Source organism: Mastigoproctus giganteus, chromosome 3, assembly GCF_048544385.1.
Source record: "Mastigoproctus giganteus isolate SK-2022 chromosome 3, ASM4854438v1, whole genome shotgun sequence".
In the NCBI taxonomy this organism is placed as follows: domain Eukaryota; kingdom Metazoa; phylum Arthropoda; class Arachnida; order Uropygi; family Thelyphonidae; genus Mastigoproctus; species Mastigoproctus giganteus.
The window spans coordinates 201588138-201609692 of record NC_143577.1 but is presented as its reverse complement, the minus strand read 5'-3'; the positions used below and the strand labels follow the sequence as shown (position 1 = coordinate 201609692).

Below are 21555 nucleotides of genomic sequence, written 5' to 3'. Positions count from 1 at the left end.
TGTATAAGGCAATGGTCAGGCCACACCTAGAGTACTGTATACAGGTCTGGAGGCCTCATTTCAAGAAGGATGTAGAGCTGCTGGAACGAGTACAGAGAAGGGCAACAAGATTAGTGAATGGAACAAAGGGGTGCTCTTACGAAGAAAGGCTTAAGTTTTGCAAATTACAGTGTCTGGAGACTAGGCACCAGCGAGGTGATCTGATAGAGGTGTATAAAGCCTTGAATGGTTTGAGCATGCTCAATGCTGATGGGATTCTTCCTCTCGCTCAGAATAACCACCTGAGAGGGCATAAATTCAAATTGAGGAAAGACAGATGTAGGATAGACGTGCGGAAATTTGCCTTTAGCCAGCGGGTGGTTGGTTGGTGGAACAGACTTCCATCCCTTGTCGTGGAAGTTGATAGCCTAAATAAGTTTAAGGCTCAGCTGGACAGGTATTTTGAACGAACGGAGGGGTGAAGTGGAAGTGGTTTTTTTTTTTTTTTTTGGCTGATGCTGCATAAGCTTGCTTTCTTGCATCAAATGCCTCTACTAATGCTAATGGCCAGCATTTCATATATTACGATCTTGTCGATAGATAAAAAATAGTTCTTTACAGAGGCAGAAATTTGAGCAATTAGATGGGTTTCCTGCAGACAGAAACTAACTGAAAAGTAATTTTGCTATAAAATCCTCTGCAATTCCACTGTAAAATGAAAGGCATTATTTGAATTTAGTACACAAAACTGAATCTGATTGCTTTTTTAGTGTGGCAAGTTTGTGGCATTCAGACTTTAGTTGGTCTTTCTTTTTTTTTTTTTTTTTTTGGGAAGACAGCCCAACCAGTGTCCATACCTTTTTCAACATATATTTCTAATTTCTAGAATCGATGTGCCTTGAATATTCTTTCTTGATTTGAAACTTGGACTATAAGAGTAGGAGACCGGCAGAATTACTTAAGTAGGAGACTGGCAGAATTACTTAAGTAGGAGACCGGCAGAATTACTTAACAAGTACAGGTCACTGTTGAACAAAAGCCGAGAATTAGGGTTGAATTTGAAAGTGTCTGCAATTCTGCCCAGACACGATAGGAGGGAGTATATGATGAGAGCCTTGTCGATCAATTCGGCTTTGGAAAGATTGTGCAAGGCTCAAGGGGTAGAATTTTTTTCAGCCTGGACTGTACTTGTTAACAGGAGAGATAACTTCTACAGGGATGGGATACACTTAAATAGAAAGGGTGCAAGAATATTTGTTGATGCTATCAAGGTAGTGTTAGGTGGGTCGGAAAACTGCTAGCTTGGGGGGAGACAAAGACCAATAGATTGACAGTAGCCACTGGCAGAGGTGAAAGAGATTCTTGCACTGCTTCTATTAGAATGAGCAGAAGCCTGAAAAACAAGATGCTTGATATTTCAGAGACTGCTGGGAGCCATTGTGGTACAAGTAAACACATGGGTTGTGTTAGGGTAGCTAAGAATAGAAACAGGTGCAGGTATACTTGCACCAATGCTAGGAGTTTAGTAAACAAATTTGATGAATTTGAGGTATTGCTCAAAACATCAAAGGCAGATATTGTTGGGATATCAGAGACGTGGTGTCACAGAGATATAAGTGATGCAGAACTGGAATTTGGGGAGTACAACGTCTACAGAAAGGATAGACAGGATAGGAAGGGAGGAGGGGTTATGCTATTAGTTAAAAAACACATAAAATCGAAGGACGTGAAGCCAGTCGACATCGGTGGACAGTGCAGTGTTGAGTCAGTTTGGAGTGACATAAGCATTGGGAGATCAAAATTGAGAGTAGGAGTGTGCTATAGGCCTAATGACTCTGATGAGTATAATAAGAAACTGTACAGGGAAACAGAGTGGGCCAGTAAATCAGAGAGTCTTATAATGGGAGATTTTAATTTCCCAGATATTGACTGGAATTTGGGGGGTGGTCACTCACACACTAGCAGGGCTTTTGTGGATTTATTGGATGATTGTTTTCTACATCAGCATGTTCGGGAGGCAACTAGAGGGAGTAATACTCTTGATTTGATTATCAGCAGTGATTCTTCATGCATTAAGAATCTGCAGATAAATGAACCACTAGGTGGCAGTGATCACAGTGTGCTGAAGTGGGATTTACTCAAAGAGGTAACTACCATTAGGGGTAAAGGGAAGGGTTATTGCTTCCGTAAAGGCGCTACGATGGACTGAGACAGTATTTAAATTCTATACAGTGGGACCAACTGATGATGTTACCAACAGCAAATTCAAAATGGGAAGCATTCAAAGAACTTATCTTGGAAGCTACTAGGCTTTACATACCAACTAAGAAATATTGTTCAAGGTTTAGGCCAAAATGGATGTCAGATGAACTAATGAGGCATATGGCAGAGAAGAAAAATGCATGGGATACTTACAAATTAACACATGACACAGAAGCCTATGATAGATACAAGTTGATATGCAACCAAGTTACAAAGGAGGTTAGGCAGGCGAAGGCAGATTACGAGAAATCCTTGGCAAGGGATGCAAAGAAAAACAGCAAAGAGTTCTTTACTTATGTAAACTCTAGAAGGAAGGGGATGAATCAGATTGGTCCACTTGATATTGATGGGTCAACTGTTGATGATCCTGCTCAGGTAGCTAACAAACTAAATGAATATTTTGCATCGACATTCACACATGAGGAGTTATTCAGCGAGGGGAATGCCAGAGGTGTATTCAACTCTAGCAGTAAGCTACAGAATCTTGAAATAACTGGGAGTAAAGTGGAGGAGAAATTGTAGAAGATAAGCACAAGAAAGGCACCCGGGGGGGATGGGATCTATCCAGTTATATTAAAGGAGGCAGCAAAGGAAGTAAGCAAACCCTTAGCCATAATTATGAGAGCTTCCTTGGACTTAGGGGAGGTACCCATAGACTGGAAATGTGCAAATGTGACCCCAATTCACAAAGAAGGATCAAAGGCTGACACAAGTAATTATAGACCTGTGAGCTTAACTTCTGTTCCAGGAAAATTAATGGAGGCACTGGTTAAAGAAGCACAGAAGGATCATTTAGACAAGACTTCAGTTATAGCTCGGACACAGCATGGTTTTGTTAAGGGGAAGTCTTGCCTGACCAATTTGATTGTATACTATGATGCAGTCACAAAAGAACTGGATGCAGGGAATAGCTTTGATATTATATACTTGGATCTTAGAAAGGCTTTTGATACTGTTGCACATGGAAGACTGCTACACAAATTGGAGCAGTGTGACATTGGAGGCAAATTGCTGCTATGGATAAAGGGGTGGTTGAGGGGGAGAAGACAGAGAGTGGTAATCAATGGACACTGCTCATCGTGGACTAACGTTATTAGTGGAGTCCCTCAGGGCTCAGTGTTGGGTCCATTATTGTTTTCTGTATTTATAAATGATACTGATGATGGTATATCAAGCTTAATGTCCAAGTTTGCAGACGATACAAAGGTTGGCATGGTTGTCAAGGACACTACTGACACTATGCTGCTGCAACAGGATCTGGAAAGGTTGAGCAGATGGGCTGAGAGGTGGCAAATGAAGTTTAACATTGACAAATGTAAAGTACTACACATGGGAAACAGCAACCCCAGAGCAACGTATCAACTCTGTGGTACTACGCTGACAGTGGTAGAGAATGAAAGGGACTTGGTGGTGGTTGTGCAGGCAGATATGAAGTTCTCTGAGCAGTGCAGACGGGTGCAAGAGTAGCTCATGGAGTATTGTCAATGATATACAGGAATTTTTCCAGCAGGGATAAGGAGGTGATTATTCCCTTGTATAAGGCAATGGTCAGGCCACACCTAGAGTACTGTATACAGGTCTGGAGGCCTCATTTTAAGAAGGTTGTAGAGCTGCTGGAACGAGTACAGAGAAGAGCAACAAGATTAGTGAATGGAACAAAGGGATGCTCTTACGAAGAAAGGCTTAAGTTTTGCAAATTACAGTGTCTGGAGACTAGGCACCAGCGAGGTGATCTGATAGAGGTGTATAAAGCCTTGAATGGTTTGAGCATGCTCAATGCTGATGGGATTCTTCCTCTTGCTCAGAATAATCATCTGAGAGGGCATAAATTCAAATTGAGGAAATACAGTTGTAGGTTGGATGTGCGGAAATTTGCCTTTAGCCAGCAGGTAGTTGCTTGGTAGAACAGACTTCCATCCCTTGTCTTGGAAGTCGATAGCCTAAATAAATTTAAGGCTCAGCTGGACAGGTGTTTCGAACGAACGGAGGGGTGAAGTGGAAGTGGGTTTTTTTTTTTTTGGCTGATGCTGCATAAGCTTGCTTTCTTGCATCAAATGCCTCTACTAATGCTATGAGAAGTAGTAGAAATCACTGGAGGGAGTGGAGACATCGCTGGTATTGTAAGGAGTATCAGTTGCCTAGTTGGGGGTGCTTAGGTACATTGGACTGCTGCCGAGAGAGGGCATATCAATTCCCAAGCCCACTCAGAGGCTGATAAGTTTGGGGTGGCCACTGCTTGTTGTAACTCAACAAACATCTTACAAACTGCGACAAGGCGTTGAAAATTTATGAAAACACCTTGTTCTGTCTAAAAGGCAATAATTATATAAATATCACAGTACATCTATGTCGGTTAATATGCACAAAATATGTTAGATAATGTACATTCATTTAATTTTCTTCCTCTTCGTTGCTGCTAAGCATAATCAAACGAGAACATTTTCTCTGTTGCAGAATATCATCACCTTCTGTACTTCCTTCATGGTTATTTCGTGCATCTTCTGCTCTCTTTAAAATATCAATATTCTGGGATTGTTTGCTCGATAGATTTTTGTAAATTGCATGGTATGGAGTTAAGCATTTTTTGAAGATCCCTTTTGAACTTTGTGTTCCTTCCAGTCAAAAAGATCTGCATTCAAAAAAATAAGATTCTAATTATTCGGCTAAGTTTATGCTTTCCTGTATGCTTTTTAGTGTAAAATTTGGAACTTCAGAAATTTTATCTGTGCTATCATCCTCTAAATTGATTTGATTTGGTTTACCTCCGGTGCCATTTCCACCAAAGCCGCTTTGCCAGCCTCTTTTTCTACCAGTAATTCGTGAACGACTTCAGTAGTCATATCATCAAAACTTTCTCCCCTACCAACTTATCAATTTCTACTATCGCACTGATTCTGTTTTCTACCAGGTGGACAATATTTCCTGAATGAACTGACTCTGGCCATACATTTTTCTAATGTGCATTTAATGTTTAAGGTTTTACTTCTTTAAGCAATAAAGGTATGATTCTGATACAGTCCACAACTGAAAAATGTTTCCATGCCTCCATCACTTCAATAGATTTGGAATCAATTTTTTCCAAAATCCCTTGTAACAATTTTCTGATGTAATGAGTTTTAAAGGTAGATATAATGCCTTGATCTAATGGCTGAATTAAAGAAGTTGTATTAGGTGGTAGGAACATTACTTCAACTTTGGGATGACTTAAATCATTTGGATGGCATGGCATGTTATACAATAGTAACAAATCTTTGAAATCTAGATTTTTCCGCTTTAAATAGTTTCCACAGCTGGCACAAAACAATTTAGAATCCATTCTTTAAATAAATCAGCAGTTACCCAAATTATGCCCAATTTCCTTAGGCATAATTTAGGGCTGGAATTTAATTCACAACAAAGAAATTATTCCAATACACATCCTATGAACAAAGTTTAGTAACACATACCCAGAAAATTTAAAAACAATCAAATAAATAACAAATTAAAAATTCTGTACCAGCTACATAATGTGTCCTGCCGCTAGCATATTTAAATTGTTTTCCATTTAAGAGTAATCAGCAGGCTTTAAAAGCGATTTAATTTTCAGATATTAATAAAATTCATGGATAATAATATAACAATATTTTTATTTTATTAATAATAATTACATATCGGTTACTGAAAGTGTGATGACTAAAGTAGGATATATAATTTTTACATTGAAGTGTTCACGACTAAATACACCATCTATAGTTGTTCCATTACATGTAGTATTTATCGAAAGACATGTACAAACTGAAGAATGTTTTCATAAATGTACAGAACTTTTTTCCAGCCTCAGAGCTTAATTGTAAAGAAAAAAATTACATTCAATCTGAAAACATCAGGTCACTTGAAAACAGATGCATTTTCGAATTAATGCATTTTTCAGTTTCCAAAAGTTGGAAACCTTAACATTTCTGTTTCTAAATTCCTCAGCTTTCCAATGATATGCTATACATCCACATTATCCCATTTGCTGTGTGAGAAAATTTCCTTGATCACATGTTCATATTTTCCACTCTCCTGGAAAAACTATTGCAATTTTCAGAGGTTTGAAAGTTAGTTCACCTAGTTTAGAGCTAAGATGAAACTCCATGCAAATTTTCATTCAATTTGGTCCAGTAGAAGATAAATTATTGTTGCCATCATACAAGTATGACTGCAACAATATAAGTTACAATAATTCACTTCTGGCGGAAGCTGAAATGGCATCACTTCCATAACACTTTTCACATGATGGATTTTAGTCACAAAATTTTTGGAATAATGACAGTAAAAACGTTTTTAACATCAAAAACAAAATAATCTTTAAAAAACCTTAAAAGTTATGAACTGTACACTTCAAAGTCTCACATTTTTAGGGTCTCGAACAAGCACAGAACCTAACACGGAGATTTCCCAATAATTTTTTTTCTGCATAAGGACTAGCAAGTTAATAGCGGGGATTCACAAAAAATAATGCAAATGTTGAAAAATTACACCAAACATAATAGCAGGTTCCCCCCACCACAAAAACTCAAAAATACCGTGTTATGTCTGGTTTTCCGCAATTCTGTAACCGAGTTAGAGTGAAACTGTGTTGTGCAAGGACTGCTGCAATTTATCAATCATGTTAGAGTGAAACCGTGTTGTAGAAGTACCAACTTTATTTTACAATTTTTTTTCTAGCCTTTCCATCTATACCTTGAGTATGCAGGACGGTTGCTTTTTCAGGTGGGGAAGATTATTCTGTTGTCAAACAATCACTTTGAGTGTGATCAGAGAACCAACAGTTGGGGAAAACCAGGTTCCTTCTGTATGTCATCTGAGAGTGGCCATACTTTTGGCACTTAACATTTCAAGGGATTGGGAATGTATGGAAGAATGTGACAAAGTAAATAATGTGCTTTTACTAATGTGGGAACGTTTGGGGTATTAAAGGTAAAAATGATATTCCTAGTAGGTTTTTAAATCATAATTCATTTGGCTGCTATTACATTTTGTCCCTGAAGCTCGAGTTATTTCTTCCTCCGTGACATTTAACAGATCTCAGCTAGATATAACACCCTTAGACGTGTTTAGGGAAGTACTTTTGCTGGAATTCCAGCAAAATTTGTAATCTGTAGGAGTTTTTCCTGAATGCCCCGCAATTTATGGTTTCACTAGGAGAGCTCCTGATTGCAATCTCATAAATGTCTTAGGAGATCCTGCAATACTTTCCAGGAGTTTTCAGATAAAGAAGGGAGATAGTTTACACAGAGGATGATCTGTGAGTAAGCAAAATATGAGAAATGCAGGAAAGTCTCTTTGCAACAAACTTTCCTGCATTTCTGCAAAGAAACTAGTTTTGAATCTCTTTGGTGGGAAAGTGTCCTGGTCAGTTTCTGTCTATGGCTGAGAGCCTGTCAGTTCTAAAGGTGAAAACACATTGTGTTCCATATTTGCTCCTTGTGGCCCTTGGCAGAGCAACTTTTCAGCCAAGGTTTCTGGACCTGCCATGGTGAGGCAGGAGCAGTGCCTGATGTGACCAAGCAAAGATTAGTAAGGGTTAGTACCTAAAAGAAAGGTAGCTTTCCTTTCTCGCTCTCTTAAAAAAAAATTTTTAAGAGGAGCTGCTAGGAAATAAGGAGTTTTAATAAATGTGGAAACTTAAAAGAACTATCTTGGTGATAGCACATATAAATTTCTTAATCACAATCACTTGGCACCTCGTGCTAGCACTAGCATGTATTGGATCTTCCCTAAAAAAAAATGCTCAAATTTAATTGAATACAGGCAACCCCCGTAATAAAATGGTACTTCAACAACACGGTTTCACTCTAACAAGGTTTGAGAATTGTGGCAATCCTAGTACAACATGGTACTTATATAATATAGTTTCACTATAACATGGTTTGAGAACTGCAGGAAATCTTGCACAACGCAGTATTTTCGAATTTCTGTTGACTCACTAGTCGTTATCGCCTTTGTGATATTTTTCCAAAGCACATTTTTGGAGGTCGCTACCATAAATCAATTTGCAATTTCCGGTTTATTGGGCTTTTCTGTTAGTTATTAAAAACAGTTATTAATAACTGTTTTTATTTCCGATAGTTATTAAAAAAAGTGTATTTTTGTTAGCTTTTAGGAACGTAACCCCCTTTTTGTACTGGTTCTTAGTCCCAATGCAGTTTCTCATTACACAAGATTTTGTAGAAACCAAACTACTGTGTTCTATGAGGGTTACTTGTACATATATATATTTACCAAAAATATATCAATGCACTTGTACCTCTGAACAGAAATCTTAGGAAAGTAGAAATCACACGAAGACATTTTTCAATATGTAACATCAGCATCAAAATATTTCATAGCTCTCATTGATAGGTGGAACAGAACCAGGGTATGTCTGCCAGGGGCAAAGTTTGATGATGTTGTAGAGCAGATATCTCTTAACGGCACAAAGTGTGATATTGTTGTACACATTGGCACTAATGATATAGAGTAGGAGACTGGCAGAATTACTCAACAAGTACAGGTCAAAGCGAAAAAAAGCCATGAGTTAGGGTTGAATTTGAATTCTGCCCAGACACGATAGGAGGGAATATATGATGAGAGCCTTGTCGATCAATTCGGCCCTGGAGAGATTGTGCAAGGTTCAAGGGGTAGAATTTTACTCAGCCTGGTCTGTGCTTGTTAAAATGAGAGACAGCTTCTACAAGGATGGGATACACTTAAATAGAAAGGGTGCAAGAATATTTGCTGATGTTATCGAGGCAGAGTTAGGCAGGTTAGAAAACTTCTGGCTTGGGAGGGATACACAGACTAATAGTTAACAGTAACCGCTGGCAGAGGTGAAAGTGATTCTTGCACTGCTTCTATTGAGATGAGCAGCAGCCTGGAAAGCAAGGCAATGGGGATTTCCAGGACTGCTGGGAGTCAGTGGAACAAGTAAATACATGGGCTGTGTTAGGGTAACTAAGAGTAGAAACAGGTGCATGTATACTTGCATGTACACCAATGCTAGGAGTATAGTTAATAAATTTGATGAGCTTAAAGTGCTAGTCAAGACATCAAAGGTAGATATCGTTGGGAAATCAGAGAAGTGGTGTCACAGAGACATAAGCAGTGCAGAATTTGAATTTGGGGAGTACAATGTGTACAGGGAAGGATAGACAGGACAGGAAGGGAGGAGGGGTTATGCTGTTAGTTAAGAAACATAAAATCTAAGGAAGTGTGCATCCAACTGATGTTGGTGGACAATGCAATGTTCAGTCCATTTGGTGTGACATAAGCAATGGGAAAGGAAAAATGACAGTAGGTGTGTGTTGTAGGGCTAATGAAGCTGATGAGTATAATGAGCAATTGTGCAGAGAAATAGAGCGGGCAGTAAATCAGAGTGTCTTATAATGGGAGATTTTAATTTCCAGATATTGACTGGAATTTGTGACTTGATCACCCACACACTAGCAAGACTTTTGTGGATTTATTGGATGATTGTTTTCTACAGCAGCATGTTCGGGAGGCAACTAGAGGGAGTGATACTCTGGATCTGATTATCAGTAGTGATTCTTCATGCATTAAGAATCTGCAGAAAAAGAAACCACTATGTGGCAGTGATAACAGTGTGCTGAAGTTGGATTTACACAAAGAGGTAACTGCCATCAAGGGTGAAGGGAAGGTTTTTTGCTTTTGTAAAGGCGACTACGATGGTCTGAGACAGTATTTAAATTCTATATGGTGAAACCAACTGATGATATTACCAACAGCAAATTCAAAATGGGAAGCAGTCAAAGAATTAATCTTGGAAGATACTAGGCTTTTCTTAACAACCAAGAAATACTGTTTAAGATTTAGGCCTAAATGGATGTCAGATGAACTAATTAGATATGTGATCGAGAAGAAAAATGCATCGGATACATATAAAATTGCCTATGATAGATATAAGCTGGTCTGTAACCAAGTCACAAAGGAGGTTAGGCAGGAAAAGGGAGATTACAAGAAATCTTTGGCAAAGGATGCAAAGAAAAACAGCAAAGATTTCTTTACTTATGTAAACTCTAGAAGGAATGGGATGAATCAGATTGGTCAGCTTGATATCGATGGTTCAACTGTTGATGATCCTGCTCAGGTAGCTAACAAACTAAATGAATATTTTGCATCTACATTCACAGATGTCACAGGTGTATTAAACTCTGGAAGTAAGCTGTATTCTCAGTTATTTCAGTAACTGAGAATACAGCTTAACTTTATTCTCTGTTATTACAGTAATCCTGTAATAACTGAGAATAAAGTGGAGGAGAAATTGTTGAAGATAAACATAAGAAAGGCACCTGGGGTGGATGGAATCTATCCAATTATATTAAAGGAGGAAGCAAAGGAAGTAAGCAAACCTTTAGCCATAATTATGAGAGCTTCCTTGGACTCAGGGGAGGTACCCATGGATTGGAGATGTGCAAATGTGACCCCAATACGCAAAGGAGGACAAAGGGAGACACAGGCAATTACAGACCTGTTAGTTTAACTTCTGTTCCAAGGAAATTAATGGAGGCACTGGTTAAAGATGCATTGCAGGACCATCTAGACAAGACTTCGGTTATAGCTCGGACACAGCATGGGTTTGTTAAGGGGAAGTCTTGTCTGGCCAATTTGAATGGATACTATGATCTAGTCACAAAGGAACTGGATGCAAAGAATAATTTTGATATATATTTGGATCTTAGAAAGGCTTTTGATATTGTTGCACATAGAAGACTGCTGGACAAATTAGAGCACTGTGGCATTGGAGGCAAATTGCTGCTATAGTAAAGGGATGGTTGAGTGGCAGAAGAGAAGACAGAGAGTGGTAATCAACGGACACTGCTCTTCGTGGACTAATGTTATAAGTGGAGTCCCCCAGGGTTCGGTGTTGGGTCCATTATTGCTTTCTGTATTCATTATTGATATTGATGATGGTATATCAGGCTTAATGTCCAAGTTTGCAAGCGATACGAAGGTCAGCAGAGTTGTTAATGACACTAATGACAGTACACCAATGCAACAGGATCTAGAAAAGTTGAGCAGATGGGCTGAGAGGTGGCAACTGAAGTTTAACATTGACAAATGGAAATGTACTGTATATGGGAAGCAGTAACCCCAGAGTAACGTATCAATTGTGTGGTACTACACTGACAGCGGTAGAGAGTGAAAAGGGCCTGGAGGTAATTGTGCAGGCAGATATGAAGTTTTCTGAGCAGTGCAGATGGTCTGCAAGACCATCTGCACTGCTCATGGTATACAATGATATACAGAAATTTTTCTAGCAGGGATAAGGAGGTGACTATCCCCTTGTATAAGGCAATGGTCAGGATACACCTTGAGTACTGTATACAGGTCTGGAGGCCTCATTTTAAGAAGGATGGTTGGTTGGTTAGTTGAGTTTTATTGGCGCATCAGCAACTTAGGCTATAATGCGCCAAAACTTTGTCAAAAAAATTAGTAAAACATTCAGTGACCTAATGAATTAGGTCACTCAGTCAGAGTATAAAACAATTATAAACTGTAAAAGACAAATATCTGTAAACAAGTAACAATAGTAAATCTTAAAATAATAAGATTTTTTTAAATATGAGTTAAAAGGTTTTTAGGAAACTAAAAATAGCAGACACATGGTCATTGTCGGATAAAATCTGACTGAGTGTATATGGCTCAGTCAGATGGTTAAAAGCGGTAAAACGAGCATTTCTAAAATTGGTACAGTCACATAAAATATGTTTAACGGATAAAATGATGTCGCACTGCTCGCACATAGGAGGGACATCTTGCTCGGCTCCGCATAGGACACATGAGTGTCCTATGTGGAGCTGAGCAAGAACAACTTCCTCTTTGCGATCCCTGCGTAAGCTGGACCGCCAAGGATGGATTATAGGCTTAATTTGACATAGTTTGTTTGTAGTAATCAGTCGATGTCACGAATCTTGCCACTGAGATTGTAGGTTACTACGGATCACTTGCCTGTAGTCTGTATAGGGGACTAACAGGTCAAGATTACCCGTTAGGGCTGCCGATTTGGCTGCAGTGTCAGCCAAATCATTTCCTCTAATCCCGATGTGACTGGGATCCAGCAGAAGCGGATATCGAATCCACTTACATAGAGGCTGTATATTATCTGCTGGATTCAGCACAGGGTTGGATGATTAGTGTGTGACATCGCTGATAAAGCCTGTAGTGCACTCATTGAATCGGCATATATAATACACCGTTGGTAACGGTGTTTTCTTATGTGATCTAGAGCTAACTCTATGGCATGCAGCTCTGCAGTGTAAATGCTGCAGTCAAGGGGTATCTGCTCTGATATGGTATTATTTGGAAAGACAGCAGTAGGTCCCACATACGATTCTGACTTCGAACCGTCTGTGTAAACTGGCAGGAAGTCAGAATGTTCTGCACGGTGTTGTGAATAGAGCTGAAGGTAGACAGAAATTGGAGTATTCGACTTCGTCACAATCTTGAGCGAGAAGTCACATGCTGGTGTTTGTGCATGCCAGGGTGGAAGGGGCTCCTTTGGTGATCGAGCGACCTTGTCTACCGAGATGTTAAGCTCATTGAGTAGCTCTTGAACACGAATGCCGAATGGGCGATTGGCGGTCCGTTGTGTGTTGTAGAGATTTTCCCATCGTGGCTCGAAAACGGATGTCCACGTGGGATGGTCTGGCAGGGACTTCAGCTTGAAGGCATATTGTAGAGACAACTGCATTCGTCGAAGCAACAAGGATGGTTCATTTGCTTTGACATACAGACTTTGGACAGGTGATGTTCTTAATGCACCGGTAGCAATACGAATGGCTTGATGATGGATGGGGTCAAGCCAACAAACAGCGCTATTTCTGGCAGATGCATATACCTAAGACCCATAATCTAATTTTGAGCGTACAAGTGCACAGTATAGACGTAGGAGAGTGCATTGGTCTGCACCCCAAGAGGTAGGGGAGAGAGAGAGAGAGAGAGAGAGAGAGAGAGAGAGAGAGAGAGAGAGAGAGAGAGAGAGAGAGAGGAGGATGTTAAGCCCTCTCGTGCACTTTGTGCGAAGCTGATGGACGTGTTGGACAAATGTCAGCTTTTTGTCAAAAATGAGTCCCAGGAATTTCGCCTCTGATACAATTGGAATGGTGCTTTGTCCAAGTCGTAATTCAGGCTCAGGGTGGAGGTTACGTTTGCGACAAAAATGTACGCAAACAGTCTTCTCCGGTGAGAACTTGAAACCATTGGCCGTGGCCCAGGAGTTAAGACGGTCAATAGCTTGTTGTAGTTGTCTCTCAATAACCCTCATATTGCATGATTGAGAGAATATGCTGAAGTCATCGACGTAGAGTGCACTGTTTATAGTTGGAGGAAGTTGTTCAGAAATAGAATTTATTTTAATGGAAAAAAGCGTGACACTTAAGACAGATCCTTGTGGTACCCCCACCTCTTGGCAAAAGGGCCGCGAAAGGGAGGATCCTACACGAACTTGGAAATAACGGCAGGATAAAAAATTTTTAATAAAAATTGGAAGGTGGCCTCTTAGACCGAGGTTGTAAAGGTCTTTTAAAATACCAAATCTCCAAGTTGTGTCGTACGCTTTTTCCATGTCAAAGAAGATGGACACCAAATGTTCTCTTTTTAGGAAAGCATCTCGGATAGATGTTTCCAGTCTAATTAAGTGGTCCAGTGTGGACCTGTTTCTTCGGAAGCCGCACTGAAAGCGGGAGAGAAGGTCGTTCGATTCTAAATACCATAAGAGACGGGCATTGACCATTCTCTCCAATATTTTGCACAGACAGCTGGTCAGAGCAATGGGACGATAGTTTTTTGGACATATAGGATCCTTTCCTGGCTTAGCAAAAGCAAGAATAGTTGCCTTGCGCCAGGTATCCGGAAAATGCTCTTCAAGGAAGATTCTGTTGTACAGGAAGAGCACATGGTCCATGGATTCTGGTGAAAGATGTTTGATCATTTCATAATGGATGTTGTCTGGTCCAGCAGCTGTAGCCTTTGTACGGGCGAGTGCTGTTTTCAGCTCATTGATATTAAATGGCCCATTGTATAGGTGGGAACCCTTCGATGTGAATTTAAGGGCCTGTTTTTCAATGTTGTGCTTTAAGACCAGAAACTCTGGGGAGTAAGATGATGTTACAGAGATGTTAGAAAAAGTTTCCCCAAGAGCATTGGCTATTGCAGTAGAGTCTGCAATAGTACATCCATTATATTCAAGGACCGATGAGGGGTGTGCTGTGTATTTTCCCTTCATTTTCCGGATTTTTTCCCAGACCACCTTAGTACTGGTCGTCTGGGTAATGGATGATGTGAAACGGATCCACGATTCCCTTTGACTCTGACAGCGGATGTGGCGTGCTTTGGCTCGGGCACGTTTAAAGGCTAATAGGTTGACTGTGGTAGGATATCTTCGAAATATCCCCCAAGCCTTGTTTTGAGCCTTTTTAGCTGCTGTGCATTCTGGATTCCACCATGGCTTTGGAAATGGAGGAAACCGGGTGGATGTTTTTGGAATTGTAGTTGCAGCTGCATGGACAATATTTTCTGCTATGTACGTAACTGCATCATTGATAGGCTCCTGACTGACTGTAGAGTTGTCAAATTTTGCCAGGTGTTGAAAGGCACTCCAGTCAGCTTGATCAAACTTCCACCGCGGTAGCCTGACAGGAAGACAAGGTCTCCCAGTAATTAAGGTGGTTATCACGGGGAAGTGATCACTTCCATACAGGTTCCCTTCTACCTCCCAGGTAAGTGACGAGAGAAGGCGAGCTGATAGAAAGATCAATGGCAGAAAACGTATGGGTAGGCATGTGGAAAAAGGTGTTTGTTCCCACATTAAGAAGGCAGAGGTCACTGTCAATGAGCATACGCTCTATGACTCGTCCTCTTCTATTAATGCTAGCACTACCCCACAGGGTGTTATGTCCATTAAAGTCCCCAAGAAGTAAGAAAGGGGGAGGCAACTGCATTACGAGATCACCAAGGTCTTTCTGGCAGATGTCAGTACCAGGTGGCAAATATATAGAGCAAATGGTTAGTAAAAACCCCACTGTTATTCGAATTGCTATTGCCTCTATGATGGTAGTAAGTTGCAGATGCTGAAAAGGGGTATGGTTGCCCACAAGGATTGCGACTCCTCCATGAGCGGGGCCCTCCCCAGTTCTATCCTTGCGAATGATAGTAACGTTGTGCATCCTGGGGTTATCATTTGCCCTTAGGTAAGTCATAGGTATACATAGGTATACCTTAGGTATACAAAAGCACGATGGTTTGTGCTTTTGCAGGCGTGCCTTGATGTCTTCTGCATTTTTCCGGAATCCACGACAATTCCATTGTAGGAATTTAGCCATTATTTTGGCTTGGTAGGTCCATCAGGCGGCTTCCGAGGTGCTGAGGGCTTACTTTTATCAGTCTTGGGTTTATCTTTTTTGGGGAAGAATGGACGCTGTCCCGTGTCCATTTCTTCCTCCGCAAAGAGTTCCAAGACTGAATCTTCGGGTACCTCCTTCTGCTCGACATCCATCTTTTCTTGGGTACTAGGGGGAGACTTCCCCTTTCTTATTCTTTTCTTTCATAATTACCTTTGTTACTAGTGGAGCATTAGGAGGTACCGATATAGGAGTGGCAGCTGATTGGTCCTTCTGTGCAGGTTTTTGAGTACTTAGGAGATAACGCGCGATGGGAGTGAAAGACTCCTTTGGAGGAATGGTCATGTCCGTCTGAGTTCCGACGGTACATCTCCCTGCTACCTTCTGGGCGTAGGTAGGTCTGTTGATATTCAGGGGTTTCACCGATTTCCTTGCCTCCTGGTATGATATGTTAAGCTCTGCCTTCAGCCGTTGAATCTCTTTTTCTTCTTTCCACCTCTGGCATGCTCGTGAGTAGGCCGGGTGTTCGCCTTCACAGTTAATACAGGTGGGTTTTGTGGCTGAACATGCTGTTGTTTCGTGGTCCTTTGCACTGCATCGAGCGCATGCAAGGACTCCACGGCAGGTGTTTTAAATGCCAGAAGAATGTCCATACTTCTGGCATTTAAAACACCGTAAAGGGTTAGGAACATATGGACGCACTGAACAATTTATGTATCCAGCTTTAATCTCATCAGGAGGTTTAGGAGAGTTAAAAGTCAAGATAACGCTCCTGGTTTTAACAATTTTTCCATCCCTTCGCGCAGTAATTCTCTTAACGGCAGTAACTCCTTGTGGTTTCAATTCTAAGCAGATTTCCTCCTCGGTTACGTCAAGAAGGTCCCATTCCGAAATGACACCTCTCGATGAATTGAGTGTTCTATGTGGTGTCACTGTTATGGGTACTCCTCCGATTGATGTTGCACGGAGTAGCTGCTCAGACTGCCTGTCAGTTTTGGTTTCAATTAAGAGGTCTCCAGAACGGAGCCTCTTAACCGATTTGGGTGACCCTGCTAACCCATCTAACCCTTTCTGTATGAAGAAGGGCGACATTTTGCCAATCGGTTTTTCTATGGTAGAATGAATAATTAAAAATCTTGGAACAGGCCCAGATGATATTTCTGTTCGCTGCCTCTTTGTAGCAATAATGCTATCTGCCTCTCCGTCTGTATTTTCAGATAGGGACCAGGTTGGGGCCCCTGAAGAAGTAAGTTTATCAGGATTCATATAGGTTTTAAGTTGTTCAGTGCCCGGGCTCCCCGCCCACCACGGAGCCCAAAGGGACGCCCACTACCCCGCATGCAATAAATGCGCTCGGGAGGGGAACGCCAGGGCTACCCAGACACTATACCCGCACCGCCGCCAGCCTGAATCCTGTCCCTCGGACCATGAGGGTAGGGGCGTGGCATTGACACGGTTGACCCTCGCAGGCGAGCCTACTAGCCGATTGATCCTAGCCGGGCCTTCCAGGACCACCCGTCTTGTCGAAGCAGGGGCCAAAGTGGTGGATTGAAGCTGGGCCCCTCAACCACCAGGATCACCCTTTCCGAATTTCCACGGGTCGCAGCACACGGCAAACACGCCGGATTCCATTGATGTAAGCCTGGAACCTGGGCTGTGGGCGTTGGATCCCAGTGATGCTATTCTGGAAGTCCAGCAGCGTCACTGGGAGGTCCCCTCACCACGTACAGGTGCTCACGTCGAGGGGTTTAAGAAGGATGTAGAGCTGTTGGAACGAGTACAGGGAAGGGCAACAAGATTAGGGAATGGAACAAAGGGGTGCTCTTACAAAGAAAGGATTAAGTTTTGCAAATTACAGTGTCTGGAGACTAGGCACCTGCAAGGTTGGTTGGTTGTTTTGTTGTTTATTAGCGCATTGACAACGGAGATCATAGTGCGCCAGTTCGTTTGTTATATTATGTCTTTGTATGCATATTCATTCGCTATATTTTGGTTGAATGTACAGGAGTTAAATATTTTCTGTGATTATATACCCTATCATTATTTACAGTAGATGGTAGATGTTGATTTTCTGCATGAATCTGAAAATGTCTGATACACGTTCCTTGTAACCTAGGATATCTCTGAGGGTGATGTCTTGATTTCCTTTATATAATGATGAGAAAATCTTTCGTCGATCATTTTCATAGGTTGGGCATTCTATGAGTATATGTCTGATTGTTTGGCATCTTGGAGGTTCTTCGGCATGTAGTAAATAGCCATGTGTGATGTGTGTATGTCCAATTCGTAGTCTTGTCAGAAAGACTTCCTCTCTCCTTGATTTCCTTGTGCTTGTTTTCCAATGTTCAACTTTTGGTTTTATTTCATATAATTTATTTGAAGTTTGTTTTTGCCAGAGTTCTTGCCACTGTGTTAGAGAGTGGTTTTGAATGACTGGTTTGTAATCCTGATACGGCACTGGGAAAGGTTGTTTCTGAAGGTTAGTTGTTGATTTTGCAATTCTGTCAGCTTCTTCGTTTTCTTTTACCCTTTGTGTCCTGGTATGCAGCAGAAAAGAATTTCTTGTTTTTCTTTTGTTAAGTCTGTTAATATCTGTTTAATTTGCACGAGAGCTGGATGGGTTATATTGGTCGTGGTTTGAATGGCTTGTATTGCACTTAATGAATCAGAATATATTACTGTTCTCAAATGATATGTGGTTCTGAAGTACTCCAGGGCTATCTGAACTGCTACTAATTCTGCAGTGTAGACACTGCATTCTTTTGGAAGTTGGCATGCCAGTGTAGTGTCTGGGAATACTGCCGATGCTCCTACATGGTTCTCTGATTTTGATCCATCTGTGTATATTGGTACATGGTTGGGATATTTAGTTCTATGTGCTGCATGCAGTTGTTGAAAGTTAATGTCTGACAAGTTATTTTTATTCCAGTTTTGTGTGGAGAGTTCACAAGTTGTGGAATGGTTTACCAATGGTGGTATTATGTGCCTTCCAAGATTTGCAACATCATCTACGTTAAGATCATATGTTGTCAGTAGCTCTTATGGTCTGATTCCTAGAGGCTTGTTTGCACTTTTGCGATTCCTATATATGTTTTCCCATTTTGGTGAGAATAATGATGTCCAAGTCAGATGGTTTCTTGTGGATCTTATCTTGTATGCATAGAGTAGGGCCAGCTGTTATCTCCTGAGGAACAAACCTGTGAGGTGATCTGATTGAGGTGTATAAGGCCTTGAATGGTTTGAGCATGCTCAATGCTGATGGGATTCTTCCTCTTGCTCAGAATAATTGCCTGAGAGGGCATAAATTCAAATTTAGGAAAGACGGTTGTAGGATAGATGTGTGGAAGTTTGCCTTTAGCCAGCAGGTGGTTGATTGCTGGAACAAACTTCCATCTGTCATTGTAGAAGTTAATAGCTTAAATAGAGTCAAGGCAGAACTAGACAAACATTTGGAGGGAGTGGATGGGTGCAATTAGATTTTTATTTTTTTTTTGGCTGATACTATATAAGCTTGCTTTCTTGCATCATGTGACTTTGCTAATGCTAATTGGAAATGTTTCATTGCTCCATTCAGATTCTTCACTGATGCTATTCACAGCCTTTGAAATTTCTTGCTTTAGTTCTTTAACTTGTGTAGATTTCTGTAAACAGTATCTTAAAAAAACTCCTTAGGAAGCATACTTAAGGAGTGCAAAAGTTTGCCTTCAGCTAGCAGGTGGTTGATTTTTGGAACAGGCTTCCATCTGTTGTTGTGGAAGTGAATAGTTTGAATAAATTCAAGAACCAGACAAATTCTTGGGGGGGGGGGATATGAATGGGTGAAGTGTGTGGGTTTTTTATTTTATTTTTTTTTTTTTTTGTGGCTGATGCTATATAAGCTTGCTTTCTTGTGTCATTTGCCAATACTACTTCAATATTTCACTGCCTGCCTCCAAGGGAGCATACTGCTTGTCTACATTTTAACTACTTTAAATCAGTCAGCAATTTAATGATGCAATTACACTGACTTGTTTGTTTGTTATTTGGTTTTTAGGAGCATTAGCAACTAAGGCCATATTGCTCCAGGGATATGCGGTGATCATTCTCTGACCTTTCCACATCCTCCGTATTTGGTGGTCACAGGCTCGAATCCCGGTCTAATCAAGAAGGGTGCTACGCACTTCTGCTCCTGCCCACCTGGCTATGGAGGCGCCGCACTGACTTGTATATCAGTCAGCAATTTAATAACTGCAAAATTTTTGTTACCTATCCTAAGAAATACACATTTTGCATAAAAACTAATATGTCAGAAAACAATGCAGTTTAAAGAATAATTTCATATTTAGGTATCTCTTAATGACAGGAGATTCAGGTGTCAACTTTTATAAAAGACCAATGTGAGGCAGGAGAAAGGAACACTAAATATCATGTCAAGAAGTTGTAAACTGTCAATCCTATCTAACATGTTCAGCATATATATGGAAAATTTATTTTTTACTTTATTACTGCAATCTTTTTCATTTTCATATTACTGATAATTATTTTCATGTGAATAGTACAACCAAAAAAAAATCTGAAAATGAGTTCTTATTCAACAAAACTGAAACAACACAACATATATCTATTTCTTCTGAATATATAAAATTAAAAATACTAATATAATCACCTCAAAATGCTGAAACAAGACTTTTGCCAACATTTCACGGAATGTGGTTGGACAAAGAATGGATTCAACAATTACAAGTCTTCTTTCTTTTGGATTGACTACTAAGCATCTAGAATGTAAAGTTTTCATTCAATAAGGTTATATATATATCATCTTTTTTTAATATCAAATTTAAAACAAGAAATATTTGATCAATATACAGAATGGTTATAAAATTTATAACAATCTCTTATTTTGATGTGGAATACCCAAGTAACAAATTTGAATGATGTCAAATTTACACAGTACTTCATCAGGGTTAAGAAAGTTTTTGATAGCAAAATGAAATAGCTACCAGTCAATTCTATTTTTGATATTCTATAATCCATGTGCAGAAAATTACTCTTTCCAAACAAATCATAATCATCATCACTAAAAGAGTAGTAGTCTGGCAGCTATGTCAATATTGGCATAGAATAATGCATTCTTCTGAGCCCAGTGGTGTTCAATCTTATCTCTATCATGTGCTACTATTTCCAGGAAAAAACTCAAATTACAGTAAACTTACACTTTTCTAGCTCCTCGAGAATAATAGGGCCAGAAAAAGAAAAAACACCCAGACATAAGAGAGTTATACCTATAGCCTGACATATACCTATGAATTACCCCAAAGTGACAAAAAAAGAAAGATTCAAATTAATTATTAATTCTTCAAAATATAAAACCATATAAACTGTATCATGCTTTAAAAAAGGTCTCTCCTCCTTAAAATTCATGGGAACCATATCCATGTTTCCAGCTGTGACTTTCATCACACATGCCTTTGATAAATAAATCTTTTTACCTTTACCATAGCTATTACATTTTTGCAGAGGACAAACATCCTTCAGGCACATAATGCCAGAAGAGTTTATGATTAGTAATTTAACAAGAATATTATCATTAATCATGTGTAGTGGCCACACAAAATCAAACTATGGTCAACTGAAACATGTACTAGCAAAATGAAATAGCTATCAGTCAATTTCTATTTTTGATATTCTATAGTCCATGTGTAGAAAATTACTCTTTCCAAAAAAAATCATCACCACCAAGAGTACTAGTCTGGCAGCTATGTCAATATTAACATAGAATAATGCATTCTTGTGAGCCCAGTGGTGCTCACTGGGCTCAAAAGATAATAACAAGAATATTATCATTAATCATGTGTAGTGGCCACACAGAATCAAACCATGGTCAACCGAAACATGTACTGCTGTACTCCTTTGCTGATCACTTGGCTATGTTAGGCCTAATGTCTTTTAGAGGTAGTTCAGACTTAAGTCATGT

General features: G+C 40.0%; 1 protein-coding gene across 1 annotated transcript in view; it reads right to left on the bottom strand.

Annotated features, from left to right (window-relative positions):
• Arp10 (Actin-related protein 10) overlaps positions 1-21555 on the bottom strand; it is a 195174-nt gene that overhangs the window by 131829 nt on the left and 41790 nt on the right. Inside the window, exon 4 of the mRNA XM_090370814.1 lies at positions 20248-20356. Within this exon, the coding sequence (XP_090226940.1) occupies positions 20248-20356 (109 nt within the window). The remainder of the gene's footprint in view (positions 1-20247; positions 20357-21555) is intronic.